Here is a 24,316-nt window from a genome sequence, read left to right on the forward strand (position 1 = left end):
AATATCTATTTAAGTAATGTCTTGAACGCTTATTTACAACAAGAAGGAAGAATGTTCACTACCTCATGCTAATTTTTGGTGAGACTGTGAAAAAGCTGCCTACACAGCTACAGAAAGGATGGAGCTTCGCCAGAGTGCCGTGAAGATGAAGACTTGCCCATTGTCAAAAACTTCTGTAATCTGAGTTCCTAACAAAACAGATTAAAGAACTATACACAGAAGTAACCTAAATGCTTTCTGGATGCCAGAGCTCTCAAGAGAAAATATTTTGTTAGAGATGTGTGTGTGCATGCACACTCTGGCACAAGCAGATGTTTCATGCAGTGAAGTTTGAGAATACCTTACAAACTGCAACAGTATCTTGCAGAACAACAACACTCTAAACTAATGATAAAGATGGTACTGGGTTGTAGTTGTAATAATAGATGTTAGATGCCAGAAAAAAAGACTAGTACTGCATAAAGGATCTTGTACTTTTCTGCAACACACTCTTTTCACGATCAGCCTGAGCTGCAACATTACTGGCTGAGTGATGCTGTAGATAACCAAGGAAAACCTCCTCCCAACAACTACTACAAAGCACTTATAAGTATCTAACAAGTTCGAGAATTAGTGTTTTTTTTTTTTCCTGTTTGTTTTAGAGACTATGTGACCTGTTAGATTTTGAAACATAATATTACAAGATGTACAAACCTCTGTAGGAGATTTGTAATTACCTGTGCAACTACCCATTCAGTGACCAAGAAAATTCAAAAGAGATTTATAAAGGTTGTGTGTGGAAGGACCCCACTGTTACCCAGGTAAGGGTCATCCTTAACTAAAAGGCAGTTTTCATGTTTTCAGCTTTTGTTCTTAAAATATAAACAAACAAAAAAGGGCCACTGGCTTATTCTTTCAGATATCAACTTCTGCAGCAGTTGTTTTGCCTCCCTCACTTCTGGAAAATGTCATGCTTCTACTTTTAGCTCACAGTCCTTCACTTACTATTTATGATGTTTTTAGTTGTTTGGGGTTTTTTTTCCTTCTTCAGATTTAACACCATATAATCAAGCAAATATTAATCTGACTGCATTGTTTATCTGCCTGATCATGAGTACGAAGCCTCATCAGCCTTAATGAACTGGCCAGTGGGGCAGAGTGCACCCTCAGCAAGAGGCCAGAGTACAGGTGACACAAATCTGGAAGGAGTGGGTGGTAAGCCAAGGGGTTGTGCTACCACCTAGAGGGACCTGACAGGCTGGAGAGGTGGGTTGACAAGAGCTCAATGGAGTTCAACGTAGAAAAGTACCTGGGTGCCTCTGCTTGAGCAGGGATTGGACAAGATAAACGCCCAGGGTCCCTTCCTACCTCAGCCAGTCTGCGATTTTGTAACCTCACCTATGACATTCTCATTTATCCAGCAAATCAACAGATCATATGAATTGCTGCATAACGTGCTGTGGCATGTTTCAAAGAAGCATTCTGTTCCAGACAAAATCTAGCTGTGCTAGTTTGTGAAGGAGAAACCAGTAAATCTTTGAAAATACATAACAAGCCTCACCTCCCAATTAATAGTCTTAGACTTGGGAGCAAAAAGCAAATCATCTGATACTTGTCTCCTGAAATCTTTTAAACTGGTGAAGTTCAGCCTCAAACTCCATACAACAGAGATGAAATTCAGCCTCAGCCTCAACCAGGTTGGTTGAGCCAGCAGCCCTGGACATATGCTGAAGTCTGCTACTTTGTCATTTAAAATAAAATCTAAGTAAATATTGGGTGCTACTCGTGATCAGAGGGATAATCTAAATAAAGGGCAATCAAAATACCAGAGAGCAGATAACTACATGGAGCTGTGTTACACCACACACCCCACAGTGGCTTTTAACATTTGCTGTCTCAGACAGTTCAGATGCAAGGAACTGCACTTGTAGTTCTAATAGAGACCAGTCAGTTTCATGACCAGTACAAACATTCGTCATGGTGGATACTAAAGAAAGGGCAATAAAATCTCTCCCCTAGAGGCTTAAACTGACCAGTCCAGGTGACATCATCTCACATCTACCACTAAGTTTTTTCTTGACTTATGGATGCGTAATCAAGCTATGAGGTGTCAGAAATTACTGGGTTCAAAGATAAGTGTACCACATATTCTAGAGCTCCGATTTGGCACGAGCCAAATCATTATTTGCCAGTTCCAGACAGGGATTGCTCCACAACCTCCACACTGGAGAGTTCTATGCACTCGCACTGAAGACGGAGTGAAGATACACCTCCTTAGCACAGGTGGTCCTGCTCTGAGTACTTCACTCACCTTCTCAAGGAGGAAAAAGAAAATCTTCAATTATTCCAAGCTGTGAACTCATAAATAACGAGGGCAATTCATACCTATTTAAATATTTAATTAGGAACTCTACATATAGAACCTTTGGAAGAAGCTAGCTGTGAGTTTGTATTTAAAATTCAGAATTTAAAAGATGATGAAGATACTCCCATATGGTTATCACAAAAACAACAACAGCAACAAACAAAACAAAAAAACAGGAGGTATTTAAAATATATACACCACATTCCTTATTAAACCCTGCAGGGTTTTTTCTTTTTTTGTTTTTCTGGTCAAAAGAAAAATATCAGTCAAAAAGCTCACTTAACGAACAACTGGTACTCTTAAAATTAGAGACTTCTCCATCAAAGCGTGCGAATCCATTTCATCCTATGAAGGATGAAGGACCCTTTCAGTCTAGGGCCCTTTCAACTTACACAACTGTTTATCAATCAACACAATTGTTCTGCTGAATAGAAAAAGGCACATTACTTTGCAAAAAACCAGGCATGGCTAAGTGATGCAGGGAGATTTAGAGTGATGTTTTCTTTTTCACTCTAGTCTAAACCTGGTTGCCTTTCCACAGCTAACTATTAACACATAGCTTACATTTTAATCTATTGTCACTAACTGCTTCATGAGCAAATGAGAAAGAGAGACCGTTAGCCAGATTTAAGTCTTGTTTGACAACTAACTCCTACGGAACCTGATTTAGCCAATTCTGTCAAGTCAAATAACCAGGGAATGAGTCATCCGCTGAAGTTACCCAGGTGTCATATTTGGCCACTGACAGCTCTTGAAACAAATTTATTACATTTATTCTATTTAAAACATCAACCATTTCAATGGGACTTCTCATCACGCACACACAGCTGTAAGCTCTCTGCCGGGGTTACATAACAGTATCTACAGAGACAATGAGTTATATAAGGCCTTGCCTGGAGATGAACAATATTGCTGAAGTCTTTTGTCAGCCTAAATTGTCCCAGACAACAAGGTGCTGTCTCTTCTGAGACAGCAAAGCCCTTCAAGTCATTAAGCAAACAGACAAGTAAGTAATCTGCCCTTTTGTGGTTCTCCAAAGCTTCGCAGCCTAAGTGAGCTCTGGCATGACAGCTTCATTAAACACTATTTCTGGAGATAAGCAAAACCCACCTAGACACTTTCCTGTGTAACCTGCTCTAGGGAATTTGCTTTAGAAGAGGTGTGGGACTGGATGATCTCCAGAGGTCCCTTTCAATGCATATGATTCCATAATTGTGTGTGTGTAATAATATCTGAGACGAATTTGCACGAATCAATCTCTTGCAGCTCAGAGGACCATATGTCTGCCAGGTGCACAGGGCTTCCAGAGCCAGGGATAATTCTGTAGTGACATTTTCCAGTTACACTGCCCTTACACTTTCTATAATATACTCTCACTTTCTATTCCTATCCACTAAATGAGGGCCTGATTCGTCATGCCACTGAGGATGGCACAGAATTTCTGTGTATGAGGAAGCTAGTGCCCCTTGCTGTCTGACTAATATGTGCGCTACACTAGTAGAGATGTCAAAGAGGCTGTGAAACATCATAATCTAAACATACCTGAACCACAATGACATTCTTTTACACAACAGTAGAACTCAAGACAAATCCTTAAGCCTGGAAGGAACTTAAAGCAAGCCAACTGTCATCTTTAGTAAGACTGCTGTATATGTTAAAAATTGGCTTGCGCTCAAATACTTGCTGAACCATGGATTGAATTCAGAATGCAATAGCTTGTTAAAAAGTAATAAAAACTGCTGATTGGTCACTTCACCTAACATCTATGATATTGATTGTAAAACTATGTATTCATAATACAGTTGACGAGTTCCTCTGGAAGAAAACATGCCTTATCATGAATTACTGACTTTGGGAGACAAAGACAATAGCTCTGTAATTCTTGCCAGGTTTAGCACAGATAACAGAAGCAGAAATACATGCAAAATCTAGTCACCAATTCTCTGCTATACCCAGAACCAAGAATTCTTGACTAACTGCCACATTGAAATCATAAAGTCACAATCAATGCAGTCACCCTTACAATCTGTGCAGCTGCCACTGCCAAATTTGGGTTTCTCTTAATCTACTTGTATTTTTAGGCATTACATCACTTAAACACCTCCTCTGTACTCCGCCCCACTCGGATATCAAAGTTTTAAATTTGATGTGATGTGTGAAGCTTTCAAGTTCAACCAAATTTTGATGATTTATTTCAATTTCTCCATCTTACTCTTAATAATGACAAGACCTTTTGTAACCAAAGAGCTAAGCATAATTTTCCTTTACACCATAATGCCACAGCTTCCATATCTGAAAAGAGCTTCTGCACACAGTAGAACTGCTTAAATACTTAAGAGTCAACACACATAAAAAACTGCACAATTCTCAGAAAGCCTATGAAATTCAGGCACAATTATGTTGATTTCTGGCTCCAGAGCTAATGAACATTTGAATCCCCAAAATTTTGTCTCAGTAAACTTTCTCAAAGTTTAAGTCTTGTCTCTTTTATAGACTTGTTAAAGCCCAGAGATATCAGATTGAATGTGAATAACTTCTATCAAAAGAATTTTATTTTTTGTAACTGCTGTACAGAATTTTGTCTGTCTTCAATGAAGTATTAAATTATGTAGCAGCAAATTCATTATCAATAGTATTGCAGATATGCAATTCATAATAAATTTATTATCTCTAATTGAACCTGATCCATAGAGCAGTAGATACTTCCTTTATTTAATAGGTGGGATCGTGAGGAGATTTTTCATAGAGATAGTAGCAGTTTTCCTCAGTTACTTATCAAGCAAAACAATTTCCTCAAAGCTTAAGAAACATTATCAATATTAAAATCTGAAGAAAAAGAAATCTGCACAACATGGCTGATTCTGGTCAAAAGCCACATGAAAGCACTTCAAAAGATTGCTCCTGTGGTTTAACAGACCTGTTTAAATGACCACATCTCAGCGAATGTACTTGAGCTTGCTACTCACTTTGTAACAACAGGTCAGAAAGGAGCTACATAATGGTATCAGTTGCAGCTTTGCTCATCTCCAATCTTGTCTGGGGGAAATGAGGCATCCCAGATTCAGAAACTTTGGATACATTACTGAAATTCCTGTATTAAATTTAATGCAATACCAAGCAAGACTGCTGCAGTGCCTGTCCCGTGGTCTGCATACTGTTACCCTGGCCTCCTGCTGCATTCACTGGAAAAATCTTTCATCAAATTTATCTTCTCAGACTCGCTTCTCAAACAGAAGCGAACTAGCCTACTTAATGAATCTCCTAAAGTAGTAAAGCAAAGGAAGGGAGAACTCCTATTCATATGTTCACTATATTTTCATTTCCAAGGATTTATTATGGTTACCTGTGTTTCCATACTTAATTATTTAGGCAGTTACCATTCTAGTTTGAACAGCTTACGACTAACAAGACCAGATTATTGACAAGTGTAAGCTTTCTATAAAAGTTCAGTACCAAGCCTATTTTTTTCCTCTTTAGCTCTATTCTCTAAATGATACCACCAGACTTAACAAATCATTTCAGCCTTTTATTCTAACAACAGTGCTGTATGATTTGGAGGAAAAAGAAATCCTACAGAAAATGCTTTGATAGCAAATTGACCACTGATTACAAGCTGAGACAACACCCACAATACTGATATTTTTGTCTGCACAGCTGAGAGTTCCAAATACCAGTGCTCTCGAGTAAGTGCTTTGTAAAAAATAACTGACGCTGGTGCTCAAGTCTAGATGAACAGTAGAAACATAATGTATAATGCTGACAAATGTATAAGTCTGTCTTCACATATTCTTGAAAGGCACTGACCAACTCATTTTTTAATTCCAGAATTATCAGACTCCCTTATCTCAACTGCTGTATCTACACTTTCAGGCAATGCACTAATACATCAAGATGGTTATGTTTTCTTCTATGCTTTGGACCCCATACGTGCACATGTGAACAACATCCAGTACGAAGTAGAGACAAATCAGCATCACAGGTGAAACCAGTGAATGGACTATAAACACTATTTACCTTCTTTTTCCTTGCATTTCTGTTTCATATACTGAGACTGAAAAGGTGGATTTACCATTGCTTGGCCACAGATGTAAATGAACATTTCTTACAGTCTTTGCTCCACACTGGTGATTACTCTTCAACCTCCGTATTTTTAAGCAGTATAGAGTATGTATTTTTCAAGCACAATAGAGACACTGATCAAAGACCACACACTGTCACTGCAAATCATCAAGTGAAGCTTTACTGATGAGTCCTTGTGTTGCCTCCATACAGCAGACATCTCATACCGACGATGAATTCTGTCACAGGCTTGGTCAAATTCAACTGAACCCTATGAGAGTCAAGAATTGGCTTAATCTTCTACTAGGTGTGCCTACATGGGGACAACAGGACAGGCTAGCAATTACTGCTGAAGTGTTAGTCTGCATCATTTCTACCTGCCCATACCTCTTGGCCATAGTCAAGAGTACCTCTGTACAGCAGCACTGAGTATGACCACTTGAGAAACATAAACTAAGCCTCAGTTGCTACACTGGACTAGAATCAAGGCCTCCCAACAGAGAGCAAACATGGTCTAAGAATTTATTACCAAATCAGATGTTCTCACCTGACCACAGAGACAATGGTTCCTCTGGTGGGTAACTTCTGCTTTTCATTCATTTGGTTTCTGTGGAGTGTATTTGCATAAACAAAAATATACTAAGAGTAAGAAGCATTAATATGGCCAGGTGATCACAGCCAGAGGAGAGATGCAGGAATGAACTTAAAAGGCTATGGATAATGATTTCTGCTTCCAGCTTCCCACGGGGCAGACTATCTGCTGATGTCTGTATCCAGTTGTCCATTCAGAACAACAGTGATAGCAACAAAAATTATGGTAAATTACTTTAGTTTCAGAAGACATAATTTGATATTTCAATATATTCTGCCTCCAGTAAAGAATTTTTTAAAGAAATCTGCAAATATCAGCTGTGATGTTAAAGAGTAGATGTTAATACGATCATCAAAAGCCAGGGAACTGAGGTAAGTCAGCACAGAGGCCATCACATTCCTCCATCCTTCCTAACTGTTTGAGATGTAAACACATATGTGTTTGCCAAAGGATTTCTACATTAGAAAAGTGTGAAGCTGTGCCAAAACTCAAAGCTGTTCTATTGAAGCCCATGTAAGTAGGTTGGAAAGACTCAAACAAACAGTCGAGAAACCTGTCTTTCTCCATGTATGGTACTCCTCCTGTTCACAGTTTGACAATGAATTACACAGTAGTGAAAGAATTTCCTGCCTAAAAGACAGTGTTGGCACCATCCTGGACTGTACTATATCCCCCAGAGTGCAGATAGATCCTTCAAGGAAATCAAGTTAGTTTCATATCTGTATTTCTCCTGCCTCACAATATCATATGGCCAACTCATCAGCAAAGGAACCTGAAGAAATTAAAAGAAAAAAAACCAACAAAACAATCTTCAAAGGTTCACGTCAGCTACTCACCCTTCAGGCACTTCTGCTTCCCAGTAATAAAAACATAGTTTACAAACTAAGCAGGTTCAGGCCTTAGGGATTTGGAAGACTGAGAGAGTAGCAGTTTCAAGCACATCATAAACTGCTACTAAAGGTGCCTGAGCTCAGCTAGCACATTTTTTTATGTCCTACTGCATCAACACTGGGTAATACAGTTAAGCTGAGACTCTACTAGAAATTCCACTAGAACACATAACAATCCACACAGAAAGGGATATCCAACTTCCTGTTCTTGGAGCATTCACCGCTAAACTAGAAAAATAATTGGAAAATACATTCTATACTTCAACAAGACCTTCGAGGCGATCTCATAGGCCTTTGTCATCATCCGTTTTCGCTGCATTCTATCTTTATTATAAGCATATATTAATTTTAAGTACCAGTCATTGCAGACAAATGACTCAAAGAAGTGAGTCATGCAGGTGTGTTAGATGAGATTTTTCTGCCACTGTAGTTAGTAAAAGTTAGAAATCAACATTCCCGCTGACAATGTAGGATCAGGCTTGCCACCAATTGAATACTGTTAAGATGAGCAATACTCACTGATTGCCGGAATCAGGCAATACAATAATTGCTTCCATTACGCTGAATGGAGATGAAAAATGATAACAAGCATGCGTGAGGTAGAAGCAGAAAATCTTTTGAAAGCCCACTGTTAAATGATTCATCATGGAACAGCACATGTAGAGAGATGCACTTCAGTATAAAAATGTGTTTTGTTTACACAAAATAATGCTTCCAAGGGAACAAGGGCGTTATGTGCTGAAAACACAACACACAGCTCTAGCCAGGAACCTGTTAAATATTAACCTCTGCAAGTCTGCTTGCTATTGGCAAGAGATCATAGTTTTACTGTGAGGGGTGCACACAACTATAGTTTTGAAGTTCTCCAAAAAAGACAGTAGCTACGATTTGTTCAAGTACTTGCAATCTCCTCGTCCCCTCCCTGTTATCCTCCAATCCATGCTAGTTTTCACAAGGCAATAATTTGCACAGGATTATACAATGATTCCTATGAACTGGTTACTTAGTCTGATTTTCATTTTGCAGCATATATATATATATTTTTTTTTACATTAAATAAGGAAAGAAAACACTCCACCTTTAAATTGAAAAATGCAATCAAAAGACAAAAGCTACCAGGAGGCAGCTTGTCTAACTCCTATTCTCAAGCTGCTTAGATTCTTAGGCTAGTTCAAAATCTCAATACAACCAAAGCAAAACCAGAGCCTCAAATGTGAGCCAAGATGAGAATCTACTGTTTTCAATACTGGCAGTCTGTTAGATGTTACCCTTCAAAATCCAGAAAGCAGGAAGAACATGAGTCCATTTCTAGTATTATGACACACGTTAGAAACTAAATATATTTTGGAATATATTTCACTTTTGAAGCATCCTGCGAACTTACGGATCAAAAAACATTAAATAATTTCAGTTATCTTTAATGTAATTATACTGACTCCTAACCCTAGTAGCAGAGATTAACTTCTTGTACATCTTCAGAAATCTGACCCTGGCTCTCTCAGAACGCCCTCTGGTATTGGAATTCAAATAATAAACATAAGGCATAATTTTTAAATGTGAATGTTTAGTAAGACAGCTGCATTCCATTCGCATGGAGAACTACAAATATCAAATTTGAGTCAAAGAAGTCACATTTCCAAAACTTAAACAGCAGATGCTTGTCTGTGTTTTTTATCAAAAAAATTGCATAGTATGCAATTGCACCAACTTCTGTACTTGCATGAAAAATCACTTGTCTTACGTATATATACATTTCTGTGTAACTGAATTCCTGAAGCTTGAGAATTCTCTGAGATTTCTATTCATTCAGTTTTGGTGTTGCTTGTGAAATTTTATGAAACTATGGAACGAAATCGGTTGTGCTTTAAAGCCTGATCTCCTTTAAAGGCAGTGATACAGCTACTATCCAACTGAGATAAATCAACATTGAGCCATAAAAGAACTAGAGTGCATCCCATCTATAAGTACTACCTGCGCAACACTCTCGTGAACCATTACAGACCTCCACAGAATGCCAAAAGGACTAATGTTTGTTGGTAACTGCTTCTTCTACATTCCTATAGGACAAGGGGGAATAGTTTTAAACTGAGACAGGGGAGGTTTAGGTTAGATATTAGGGGTAAGTTTTTCCACTCAGAAGGTGGTGATGCACTGGAACAGGTTGCCCAAAGAGGCTGCGGATGCCTCATCCCTGGAGGCATTCAAGGCCAGGTTGAACGTGGCTCTGGCAGCCTGGACTGGTGGTTGGTGACCCTGCACATAGCAGGGGGTTGAAACTTTTCAACCCAGGCCATTCTATAACTCTATGATTACAAATTATTCTATATTAAAAAAAAAAAAAAAATCAATAAAGCTCTGCTACAGCATATTGGATACAAAACAAGTCTAAGTCTCTGTCTGAAAGTTTGTTTTGCTCAACTGTGTGTGCTCAACAATTAGTGTAACCCAACTGTTCACATCTGAAAAATAACCTAAGTCCTACTCACTGTCAGTAGCTGTCAGTAACCATCTCATGTAGTGTAAAAGACAATCTTACCCAAGGAAATGAAATAACAGAGTCTCTCCAAAATTCATTCAAACTACAGTAGCTGCTCATCATGGCATTAAGTCCCACCACTACTACCACCAAGGGAAAACTTCTACAATCAAGAATACTTGGGTTAAATTAAATACTCAACATCTGTACAGGACACCATCAAAACCAAGTTTTGAGCTAAACTCTTCTGATGATTTCGCAGTAAGAACAAAGAAGATCATGGGGAAAGCTAGAAATTATTCACTTACCTTCCTAATTTTGGTATGCGCTATTTACCAGCAAATAGTTCTGTTGGAAATATGTCAGCACAAAGCAAAGATTCTAATCAGCTACTTCAACTGCTAGCGAATTTAGAGACTTTCAGATGAACCCAAACTTACACTGCAATAATAGATTCCATTGGACCATTTTATACCATCAGCTGTTATTTCCCATGAGACACGTTACTGTCACACCAAAACTCCAAAATACTTCATATTGCTCATACAGCTCAACAAACCTCTTGGGTGTGTCTGAGATTGCCTTTTAGCTCTGGGTTAATACAGCAGTGGATCCTGACCCATGAATATGATCAACATTGCTAGAAATGCTAACAATTGTCACAAAACACTATAGAAAACAGCTGGCTTGTACATGTTCCCAAAACCTGAAAAAACTTTCATCGTTCAAATCCCAGTCCAGCATTTTATACCTAGATCAGATGAATAACATTAGCCCAAGGAACACACCCTCTTCTTTAGTAATTCTAACTTGCTAGTGAAGAAGTTTTTCTTCCTTTGGCATATTCTTAGCAAGTCATACAAACTGTAGGTTTTAGAACGAGAGAGTCCACCTCAATAAAAGCTTTAAGCCAATTAACTGCAGAGACCTCAGTGATTAGGAAAGATTAGAACATCCCCAGAATAATCCTTTAATGTCAAGAAGTGCTGACACTAATAAAGACAGGTGGTTAAATACTCCAGCTCCTAGCTTCCTCCCACACGGATGACGAAACACAATAGGTCAAGGGTATTTGTAAAGGAGAGACTGAATCATGGACAGGGCATCAGAAACTTGACAATGTCTCTTATTCAGCCATTGCTGCTGCACTTACTCCTCTTGATGTTTATTTCTTTGACATGTAGACAGCTCAGGGTTATTGATGGAATCAAATATCAGTTAGATATTTATTTTTAATTTCAGAGTTAAATTGATTCTAGGGAGATTACTAACATCAGTAGAAAAGACTGAGAAAGATCCAGGCACAAAAAACTTCAATATCACCATCATGATTAGACTGATCTAGTAAAAACCTTTGATAAAATCATGCCATTTAAATGAAACAAACAAACAAAATACTTGCAACAATAGTTCAGCTTTATTTATTCATTATAACTTTCCTTAAGCAGACTAAGCTGTACTATTTACTCCCTTTATCCACTTCCGTTAGTAAGTTTTCAGCCTCAGTCAAGTGCAGACTCAAGGAAATCAAACTGCACAGTGAAGGGTATTCACAATCATTTGTAAACAACACTGTAACACAAGAGCATAAATGCTTCTCATTACAACTAGCTCAGGAGAAAAAAAAAAAGAATAAGAACAATGCTCATACAGTGTGCTCTATTTTAATGATATAGATGAATTGATAGAATCTCCTGTACATAATAGAATCTATTGATCAACTGATATTTCAAGATATTTTTTTCACATTATCATCATTACTGCTGTTTTCACCCTTTCCCCCCTCCTATTTTTGGCCTTGTAAATCGCATAGTCAGAAAGGACTGGGCTGTTGGCCTTTCAGTTCAAGCTTCAAAGGCTGCTAGAAAGTATTGGGTCTACTTTGTTAGCTGTAAAAACCTAAGAGATGACCTTAAAACTAACTCCAAACTTCATTAATGTATAACATTTTGTTAAGCAAGATATAGACTACTAGGTTTGTTTGTTTTTTGTTGTTGTTTTTCATTTTTAACAGAAAAAAGGAGTCAAGTTCTTTTCCGATATTAAGAATATGTGTAGCTTCCTGAGCTTTGCTAAAATGTTATCCAATTTACTGCATAAGAGTATTTGGCCCTGTGCCCCAAAATAGAAAAGCTATTACATGATTGTTTGCTGACTGACTCTATGCAGGGGTTTTGGCAAAAAAAAAAACATTGCAGTGATTAAGGCTGCAAGTGCCAGTACTAATGTTCCATTAAAAAAAGAAAATAGGTCATGGTAGCTTGTAGAGTTTCTGATGCAGTTTTAAAACATCTCAGGCAACTGCGAGTAGACAGACGGCTCCTTCAAACAAACAAACCCACCAAGAAGTGGCCTTCAAATGACACTAGTAAAAAACATGTTTATAGCAAACAAAAGGAGTCAGTTATTAACATGACAGGGAGCAATTTATGGAACTCTTTGCCAGATGACACTGTGGAAGAGAAGTGTTTGCATATACACAGAGAGTTAGAGGACAACGGCTTTGGACATTTCTAAATACACAAATCATGTCAAGGCCAGGAAAGCCCCTGAAAATAGTAAGGAATTGGTTGGGTAACTGAAGGACACACCAGATGTGCCTTACCCTGTTCTTCTCCTCTCTGAACATCCGCTTATGGCTGCAGTGGGCGGCAGGAAACTAGACTAGACAGACCCCACGTCTGTGCAAGTGCAGCCATCCTTACCTAGGATGAGCAACCATTAAGAGGATTACCCAGTGAATTCAATGCTGCAAATGATTGCAGAAATGATGCATTAACTGATTGTACTGGGATAGCCTGCAGCAGCTGATTCTTGGCTGTGTCAGCAGCTAGGCACCACAGAAAACAGCAGGAGGGAACATTCAATTACTCTTAGCGCAGCGCCCCACAAAACAATGTTACGTGGCTTTTGCTTCAGTAGGTGCTACCAAGGTCACACCTGTAACTTTTTCCTAGGCTACAACAGAAGTGTGCAACAGTGACAATGAGTAGTTCAGAAAGAATGAATTTCTAAGTTCCTGGTTCTCCCCTGATTTGGCATTAGTGCAAGGAATATTACCCAAACCAATATACAAAGCTATTCTGGGGTGTGGCAGCTCAGATGTGACAAGAAGCAGTGCTGCCAGGGGTGTCAACACAAAGGTAAAAGAACTACAGCAACCGTAGAGCTGCTCTTTCTCCTAGTCACATATGAAGAGTACGTAGAATCTCTTTCAACCACACAAGACAGCTCCTGATTGGTTAAGACTCCATGCATATCAGAAAGTACCAAATAATGTATATTTTCAAAACTAAAATTGTGGTGCCAACAGCATGAGGATTTTCAAAGGAAATTCTCTAATTTATGTGACCAAAGATAGTTTAATGAGTGTTAACTGGACTGAATGACTAATTTTTATTCAACCATCAGTACACAGAGTCATCATTCAATAGCACAGATATCTTCAGGAAAAATACAGACAAGAATATAACATGAAAATTATTTAATAATCTATCTTTCTACTACGCTTTAAGTATCCTTTCTACTTTGTAAGCACAACGTAATGAAAAAACCCTTGCTAGAAGAAGAAACGATGTTATCAATGTTGTTAAACGTTATGAGGATAAAAGATTAACATAACAACAGATGACATATCTAGTACTACATATCCAACTTCTCCTTGGTTGCTAATGACATTTAGGAAGAAGAGTGCAGCTGACTCATATCTGCAGTTCTTCTGTGCTGCCTTTTACACTATACTTTAATAACCACACTTCAGCAGAGCTGTTTCAGACAGAAGTAATAAAAAGCAAAATCTCACTCTTTGCAAAAAAAAAAATGCATCACTGCTTTTCAATGGGAAACTAATACCCCATTCATTTCCTTTTGTTCTCCAAAGATTATACACATGACGTATTACCTGAGACCATCTCTCTTAATAAACTGCTAACGGTTACTCTGGTGTGCTTCAGTACAACCTTAACCTACTACAATTATTGCCACAAAACGTGTACAAAGGTCTTGGTATGAAAGCAGCAGACACAAAGAGATCCATTATTTTTAGAGCGGACTGCAATATAAAAAAGGAAATGACAAACATAGCAATAACCCTATGATATACCTCAATATTGGCAACTGCATCTGTGGAATATCATGCTATTTTCTAGGAGAAAAAGAAGAATGTGTCTCCTGCAGTTCAGGAGAACTGTTTACTAAAGACTGCAAATAGTTACACTGATAATGGTGAGATGAAATATAACCCCAGAATCTGTAAAAAGGCTACAAAGATTTCAGAGAGCAAAAGCATTCATCTTTCATGCCTATTTTCACAATTTGGAAGTGCTTGTCATACACTAGCTGGCAGAGTTAAGGGGCCACATAACAGATTACTGCCCACAGCTCAGCTCTTCGTGGCTGAAGTATCCATAAGGAATGTGCAGAAGAATTTAAGATCTAAAAAAAAAGAAACAAACCAAATATTTACCAAGTGACACAGCAACACTGCTCTCTGGCTGAATGTACCCAATATGTATGTGTGTGGTCAGAAACAACAGAGCAAAGATCATTTCCAGGGGAACATTCTGTTCTCCCAGGCAATTTTGAAAGCTGGAGTCCAATTTACCTATTTGCTATAATGTTATTCATAAACAAAAAGAAGTGTGACCTAAAAGAAAAACATGATGTAGCTAAGGGAGAAAAAACCAGGCTCTCCAGGTTCGCAACTCACGTTACACTTCCTTTAACTCACTGTTGGAAAAGCTAAGTTTCTGACCTAAAAATCATAAAGAAAAAAAGCTTTTTCACACACAGAATTCAATAATGTTATTTTTAAAATGATTATCTGATGTCGCAGTAAACTACAGTGTCCAGTGTGTCACTGTATTACACTACCACTGTAAGATTTCCAATAGTGCAGAAGAAGATAGGCCACTTTCTTAATACTTAAACAGTGATATTTACTGTTGGCAATCTACAACACTGCAATCTGCGGGATAGATCAAATTGTCAAGAGCTTATCTATTCAGACACTTTAAGAGCATCCGTTCCCTTATATACCTTGCACCACAGTCTCCTGTTGCTTTCACACTGCCCTGAGCTCTACTTATAAAACGGAAGTTTTGAGGCTCCAAAAATCCTGCAAAGCAGTGGACGCTACAGTTGTACCTGGTATATCAACAAGCTTCTCCTGGACAAACTGCATTCTTCCTACTATTCACAGGAGGGCTTGTAAAGAATGCACAGGGCTTGCAATGAAGTCGGTGAGCATTTTCCTACTCAGTTATAATGGGAAAAATAACTCATTCAGTGCTGAGTCCTCAAATTCCCACTTTGACAGTACTGCAGATTAAAATATTGGCAGATACCAGTATGAATTAAATCCCCGAAGGCTGGAAATATGCTCCATCACTTAGGAACAATTCTGATTGCCTACAATATGTCATTGTTACAGAGGCAGCAATGACACCGCTGATTTTTACAGTGGTGATAACGTTGATTAATTTGCGTTAACTGTTCAACTGAAAAGTTAATTAATGAGAAACCAAATATTGGAATGGGAAGAACTGAGAAAGTTTTTCTTAGTAGGAAAATACTCATCCTTTCAGCAAACAACTTTTATTTCCTCTTTGGGTACAGCAAGGATGCACAGAAACAGACAGCTAGAATAGTGGCTTACATGCTTATTTTTACTGTAGCATGTTTCTTGGTATTGACTTGGATGCTTCCCTTTCCCCAGGCCTGGGGTCCCCAGCACATGAAGGTCATGGAGCTCATGGAATGCGTCCAGAGGGAGCCACTAAGATGATTAGAGGGCTGGAGCACCTCTTCTATGAAAAAAGATTGAGAGAACTGGGCTTGTTTAGCTTGGAGAAAGAGAAGGCTCCAGGGAAACCTCATTGTGGCCTTCCAGTACTTGAAGGGAGCATATAAACAGGAGGGGTAAAGACTGTTTACAAGGATAGATAGTGATAGGACAAAGAGGAATGTTTTAAACTGAGACAGGAGAGGTTTAGATTAGATATTAGGAGGCAGTTTTTCCACACAGAGGGTGGTGATGCACCATAGCAGGTTGCCCAGTGAGGTTGTGGATGCCCCATCCCTGACAACCCTCATAGCAGGGGGGTTGAAACTAGATAATCATTGTGGTCCTTTTCAACCCAGGCCATTCTATGATTCTATGATATGGTACTGACTGAGAGGGACTGTTCTCAAATGTTGAACTGTGATATCATTCCCTGCCTATCCCTAAATAAACACACAACGAATGAAAAACATTTCAAGTAAAATACAGATGTGAACACACATACGGATTTCATTTTTTCTACAGTTTGGTTACTTGGTATTGTCAAGGGGCAATGTTATCACTGCTGAGCATATGTTCAAACAAAAAGTTATCGGAGAGTAAAAGCAAAGTTCCTAAGCACCTCCACTTCAAAGTTAGCTGTCTGGGTTTGAAGGAGTTCTGGTATACAAGAAATAAGGGCAGCAGGATAGAAAGAAAGATGTTATGCATCTATTCCTTTTCAATATGCAAGAGCTTAGCAACTCCATTCAAAATTAAACAAGGAATTGTTTGATAGTCATCTGATTTTTTCATTTGCTTTCCTGAGCTACAGCCTAAAAATAACAATTCACTTCACTTGAGATTCCACAATCTGCTACAGGTGAAAGGTTTAGAGGCTTATAAACTTCCCCCTACAAATCTCATATTACTCATTTCCCGTCAACTCACATCTTAAAATATCATTCAGGCTGAACCACTATATAGCCTTACTATAAGCATGCCCATCTGCTCGCTGGTGGACAACTGTGAAGCAAATAGTAGCTGAAGAAATACTACACAGTAAAGCAATGATGGATTTCCACTGGTGATCTTTATCCCCATATACTTTCCACCCATCCTTCTCCTATCTGAACCCGCACCGCCACTTCGATGAACTCTGGCCCAGGCAAGAGAGAACTGGCATGACTTGCCCTAAAAAGGGAAATAGCGAATGAAACATTGATGCATGTTGAGACCTTCAGGAATGATTTCAAAGGAGATCAGTACTCGGTGTCTTCTGAACGGAAGGAACTAATCCAGTACTGAAAACAAGCCATTAACGTGAGGCTAAAACGGTCACAGGCATGAAAGCAGCATAAAGGAAACTATCTAGACCCTACAGGCTCAGCCAGGGCAGTGTAAAACTGATTAGAAGCAGGTGCCTTTTTTCATGTCGTAAACAAGAGATCACTCAGTCTGCTGTGTGTATAACCATAGCAGCAGAGCACTGAGGTGGCAGAAAAGGGAGTCTGCTTTGAGTGCAGGGCAGCCCTGGAGTTATACGGGATTATAAATTTAATTTTATAAATGGACTTATTTGCATTCCTTTCCCAAATAGGTAATCAAGCCAGGAACAGCATTACATCCTCATCACATGAGTTTTTGTTTCCCAGTGCAAACAATTATGCGCTATCAGCTGACTGATTATTAAAATTAAAAGGTATTCTGTCAAGAAGGCATTAGAGAGAAAGGTTAAAAAGAAAATGCAACCCTGTAACACTGAATGACAATATAAGAGGTTTTATGTTTTTTTCTAAGGCAATACTGACCCAAACAGTGCTACATTTTACTTGGAATCAGTAAAAGTGGTAATTCCAGAAATCTCTCAAGAGCCTCATAATATTCAGCCTGTCCAGATTCCTCTGGACACTTAACTAAAAATAGTCCTTTTCACCATTTATCTTTGATCATTAACAAGTAAAAGTAACGGCGCTACTCTTAAGTCTCATTTCATTGCAGCTGTAACAGCCCAACACCGTCCAGGTACACAATATAGGACTATATGTGACTGCAGTTTGAACAGAACTTAAAATTATTTGGAAATTAAAGAGGTCATAGTGCAAAATTATTATTTGTATTGTTGCTGTAGGTAGATCAATAAATTCAAGCAATTTTTTCAAGCAGATGACAAAATCAGCCATGCTGCAACTCAGAACTGACTGATTTTTAATTACTTGAGTTACTGCTCAGCTCAGTGCCACAAAAACCAATCGGGACCATAACTGAACACAGTAGGAATTCTGCTCTGAAGCAAATCATAAGTGTTTTATCGTGATACACTGAAACTTACCATGTGATAAGTCCACAGCAGCCCAAATATATTAAGAAAATAAATAGATCACACCTGGCTCTGCCCAATAAAAAAATATTTATGATCCTTCAAAGTCAGAAAAAACACAACACTGAGCAGATAGCTAATCAGAACATGCAACCCACTTCTCCACCTGTTTCTAATTAGTAGATCCTGTCAATCAACAGCCTAATAATCTTCCAGACCTTCAGTGGGTCTGGAAATTAAACTGAAGCTTAGAAGATACTCTTTAAAGATAGATAGCTACAAATGAAACGTGTTACATTAAATACATACACACATACACACACACACACACCAGGAACCTCACAGTTCAATTTCTCAGGAAAACAGGATCTATTCCAAGATGCACATCATTTTGTCAAAGTGGTACTTGTTTTGTTTTTAAACAGAGTTTTCCAAAGAAAAGCTGCCCAGCACTTCTGGCTGTAATATTACCATATGCCTGAACAACGAGCAAGAGAAGGTTTTACAGTCCTGAGAACAAAGCAGAGGCTGGAAGGCAACCTGCAGAAATTTCTTGCTCCCTTACATTTTGAACTATGATCTAGTGAGAAAGCGAGCAAAGAAACCCCTTTAAATGGCATCATTTGTCTTTCCCAGTGATGAGCAATCTTTAAAACTGGTGTGATGTAGCATGCTGTGGATTTCCCCTAGCCATAACCAGCACAGTAAACAAGAGATAACGTGCTCCACTTAAGTGCTGCTTTTCCTTCCCAAGATACTGCCCAAAGTATGAGGTTTTTGTGACTTTATCTGCATGATGCACATATTCTTGGTTACATTTTAAAAGAGATGTACTTCATTGAAAAATTCACTGACTTCATTGTAAAGCGTGGGAAAATCTTAAGCTATGAGGTGATCATTAAGATCACAAGGTATCAAGAGACATGCCAGTTTAGGAAGGTGGTAAACATCATTGGGTAAGAGTGGAAATACATACCCATATTGGGATGGGATGTAATGATTTTAGGTATTTGTACCATTATGATTTAGGGCTGATGATGGCTTTAAAACAATACATGGTAATAACGGGATGATGCGATGACAACAGAGAAATCAAGGAGAAATAACAATCTCACAATACTTTTAGACACTAACTAAAAGTAAGTTCCTAGTTTGCAGCGCCACACAGTCTGCAGCCATAAAAAAAAAAAAAAAAAAAAAAGAGGTTAGCAAAAGCAGAGCTACTATTGTAATTCAGTACACTGGAAAGGCATACCAGAGAGTTTAGAAAAGTGGATTTTGTGAAGTTTTTAAATCTCTTTTTTTTTTCTTTTTTTTTTTTCTTTTTTTTTTTTTTTTTTTTTTTTTTTTTTTTTTTTTTTTTTTTTAAAGCCACTGTTATCGGGTTTGAAGATTAAAAGCAACATTCCAGAAAACAGGAGGCAGTAATGTTTGCCAATGAAAAGTCTCATTAAACTCTAGCCCCCTATTACATATGCAGGTCACCACAGCACAAGCACCATATTAACCTAGGCAAAAAGCTATCTTCACATTTAAGAAAATAAAGAATATGATCACAAATAAATACGGACTGTGGATAGACTACAGCATGCATGTGCAGGGGCTGGAGATGTACTTCTGATTGCCAGCCTTTCACCTGGAGTGGGAAAAAAATGGGTCAACAGGATTTGAGTATAGGAAGAAGAGTGGGACAGGTCTGTGAAAATTAAGGACTAAAATATAAATGTGGGAAAGAGAGAAAGGAGAGAGAGTACAGGCAGTCATGGGAAAAGTAGTAGTGCAGTGACTCAAGATGAAACACTGGCAATACAGCAAGTGATCTGGGGGTGGGAAGGTGACAAATATCCTTACTGGACCAGAAGGGAGGAAGCAAATTCCTCACTCTCCTGCAGCTCACAATATAAAAGCTGAAAAAGACACTTAGGTAAACGCAGCTTGATGAGTCCTCATTTTCTTCCCTCTCTTTGCTGTCTGCTCCTCTATTCCATCACAGTTCATGCTTCAATGTGAAACCCATAAAAATCAATAAGGCTTCAGTTTACTGAAGTGTATTCCTGAGCATCCTACATTTTTCATTCCTTCCAACAGGAACAGCTTTAACTACTTGAAGATATGAATTCATTAATGGCTTCTTAAGAGCAGCAACTTTCCTTATAAATTACCTGCTATTTTTAGACAGGGACCCAAGTCACATCAATAATTTTCTGAAGTATTTGTTCTTTTACGACATGGATCTGCTGGCTCCTACTGTACAGAACAGTTCGTGCATTAACAAGCTGGCAATCACTTTTCTCTACTGAATCTCATTTGTTGCCACTTGGTTTTCTCCTTCAGTCTACTATTTCTAATTCATTATACAAATTGGCAAGTCTGAGGGATATCTGCTAGGATACAAGAAAAGAAACATTTAGGAATGGTATAAAACATTCTTTCAAAGAGCCATCTGACACATCTCAACAAGCACTTTGCTATGTAAAATTAGATGCTTGTATTTCTTGTGTTTGAGTATTTGTCTTGGTTAAGCTAGAAGACTCATCCAAATTACATGGACAAGGAACATAGTGAAATTATTATAGCAGACTGCCAGCAGGATTTGGAAACCATCAGCAAGACCTAAAAACACAAGCACAATGCAAGCCCTTGTTTTTAGGTATGACTCGTTACAGTCATCTCTCTTCTAAAGCAAAGAGCTGGGCAACATTTTTCATCTCATTTGAGTAACTTTATCTTTCAGAGTATTTTGTTTGAGAAATGCTGGTTGTCACCATACCCTTTGATGGCCACTGTGGGAAATCACCAAGGTCTTTGTGCATTTTCAATCAGTTGTAAGCCCTCAGAAGTGAAAGATTACCTTGACTTTTGCAACTGACTTGAAGGATATGGAAAAGAGCCTGAAAAGCCCTTTTACTGGGCTTCTTAAAGTACTCTGGCTTTTTAAATTACTTTCTCTTTAACCTAGTTTTGTTTCCTAAGTGACAGTCAGCAGCTAAACTTCCATATCCCACAGATCACTTCCACTACCCAGAAGTCACTGTATCTTCAGTAAAAAACATTACGGAGGGCACTGCAAGAGTTATCAGCCATTTTATCTCCTTCCATAAAAGGATTTTACATGAATGCTACTAACAGCTAAAAGACTAACAGGTTTACTCTTTCCTCATTGGTTCATCATGAGAAAATGATGAATTCTCCTGGAGGCAGCTAGTAAGACTTGTACAGATTGTCCTGTAATTGTGATTCAGTAGACTATCTTAGAACATACTGTAAAGATACTAAAGATTTCAGCTGATTCCACTTGACTGGCTGGAAGGCATGACCTATGAGGAGAGGCTGAAGACATTTGGATTGTCCAGTCTGAAGAATACAAGGCTAAAAGGTGACCTCATTGCTCTGTGCAATGTCCTAAGGAAAGCAAAGGGAGGTGCCAGGCTCTTCTCCCTGAGAACTGACTAAGGGACACAGGGGAATGGCACAAAGCTGCGTCAGAGGAGATTCAGACTGCACATTCTGAGAAATTTCTTTACTGTGAGGGTGGTCAAACACTGGAACAGGCTTCCTCGTGAGCTGGTTGATGTCACCTTGCTGTCAGCATTCAGTTATCTTTCAGCCGTTCGTAAGATGCTTAATTTTTGGTAAACTCTGAAGTGGTCAGGCTGTTGGACTAGGTGATCTTTAAAGGACCCTTGCAGCTGAACCATTCTATTCTAAAGCTCTTAAATAAAAACAACTTTCCGATTAGTAATAAAAATTGGCCTATTAGTATCAATGTGTAATACTTTATTATTAACATTGAACACCATCATGACAGTGTCTACCTACCACTTACCTAACAGATTTCTGAAACAAAGCAGAAATGAGCCTGCGCTACTGATTTGCTATAAGAAAGTACAATATTAGAGATACTCACTTTAACCAGAATAATTTTTGCTAGCTCTTCACATACTGGCTTTTCTTCCTCCTTCTTCAAACCTTCCAGTTCAAACAAGGTATTGTAACTCTCCAGCATTTTACTCATTATCTTGTTGCAGATCTCTTGTTCTTTTATACCTTCAAATCCAGAGGGTACGCTAAAATCGGACAAAATTTGAAGCAGAATGTTAGATACTCAAAAGGGAAATGCTTCTGCACAGCATCTATGTAACACTTCAGTTGTGGATATAGGTTGGGTAGCAAGCAGAGGAAACTTGGTCTGGTAGAGAAGATACTACTATAGTATCCATATACTACTACTATGGTTTGTTTGCAGTTCTTCTGAGCAACATTAACTTCTTTATCTGTTGGCCTGTATAACCAACAAGTATACAGATATATAATCAACAAGTACACAGAGAAGCTAGGCTGGTCTTTAGAGAGTGTATAGCTGGAAAGATTATCATGTTGACAAGGGGTAATCAGAAAGGGATAATGGGAAATGAATGGAAAAGCTTACTTATGTCCTGGGCTCACAGCAAAAACTCCAAGGGGAGCGATCTCTACAGAGAGATCCTTTCTCAGGTGCAGTCAGGCCTTAAGTGGGGTCTAGGAGAGGTGCAGCCAGGCTTCACCCCTTCCGGTCACACAGCTGAATTGCCTTCACCTGTGCTCCCGTGGCTGACTCAGTGCTGGTCTCAGGTGATTAATCAGAAGCTTAGGCCATGATTCAATATTTCCCATACTCTGACAAACAATCTACTCCACATAGTCTAAGCAGAGATCTAATTGAGACAACTTCCAAACGAAATACCACCAGTTTTGTTAAAATTTGGTTCCAAGAGTGAAGCACAAACAGTATGAGGCATTCAAATTCTCTTAACTGCTAATGGGAAGGGCCAGATTCCTTGGGGAAGTGATCTGTGATGACCTCAAAGGTATATGATTAGTCAGAAAAATAAGAACATCCACATGCTGAGTAGAACACTGTTAGGCAAGGTCTCTGTAGGTTAAGATGACTCCGTAACGTATATTAACATAATTTCTTCACCTAATTTTTGAGGTGTTTCAGAAAATGTTCCTGGGAAGTGTTTCTGTATGGAGCTATTGGAGCTCAAATACCATACGGTTTAGCACAGAGGTTTAAGGTTGGCATTAAGTGGGGGCAGTAGCTTTAAATGACCCACTTCTTCATATTACTGGATGTGCTCCCCGTATGAGACCCAGAAGGACAAAATGCAAGAAACTGTGAATTTTGTTTCCAGACCTGTCTCAGTACAAAAACTGTAGCTGCAATACAGATGTGAGAGTGAGAAGAAAGCAGCTTAGTGGAAGGAGGACTTGAACGGAAACTTTACCAAGGCCACAATTTGACAAAGTGCAAAAATATTACTGCTGTTTTTCCTGTAAAATTGTTCCTCCACTTAAATTCTAAGTGTATGCTTTCTTAATTCCACATCAAGATCTGAAGAAAGACTATTTTCAACCCAAGCCCATAAGGACTCAGGTAGGTACATAAAGATCTTCCCTGCAATCTCCTCCTCATCAAGTCTTCTGTAGGAGAAAAGATAGAAATACTCCAACATTATAAATCCTTGTAACAGAAATCCTTGAAATCCTTGTTCTGCCATCAAAGCAGAGTACTACGAGTACTGTATTCCCAGCACTCAAAGGAGCAACACTGGCGGATGCAACGCAAGCAGTGCATTTAAGCTGCATTACTTTGGAGGGAACATTCACTCTGATGTTGGGAAAAGAAGTATCTCCAAAGCACAACTGCTCTGCAGCATTTTCTTTCTGCCACAGTTCCAGAAGTTGTACTCCATGACGCTTCTTCCTCGCTGACCAGAGTGAGGAGATCTGGAGGATAAGTGGGCAGACAAAATGCTTGAACTCTGCAGGGGAGCACTGAGAGGAAAGCCCCTCATCACTAAAGATACATTGCCCTTTGCAGCCCAAATCAGC

The 24,316-nt window shown here is 38.7% G+C and overlaps 1 protein-coding gene across 10 annotated transcripts in view; it reads right to left on the reverse strand.

Moving 5' to 3' along the window:
* FAM13A (family with sequence similarity 13 member A) overlaps positions 1-24,316 on the reverse strand; it is a 115,253-nt gene that overhangs the window by 74,735 nt on the left and 16,202 nt on the right. For all 10 annotated transcript variants that reach the window (XM_085222252.1, XM_085222258.1, XM_085222251.1 and 7 more), the window contains exon 5: positions 22,350-22,509. In XM_085222252.1, coding sequence (XP_085078378.1) covers positions 22,350-22,509 — 160 coding nt within the window. The remainder of the gene's footprint in view (positions 1-22,349; positions 22,510-24,316) is intronic.

The sequence above is a fragment of the Meleagris gallopavo genome, chromosome 4 (genome assembly GCF_905368555.1).
Source record: "Meleagris gallopavo chromosome 4, MGAL_WU_HG_1.1, whole genome shotgun sequence".
Lineage (NCBI taxonomy): Eukaryota > Metazoa > Chordata > Aves > Galliformes > Phasianidae > Meleagris > Meleagris gallopavo.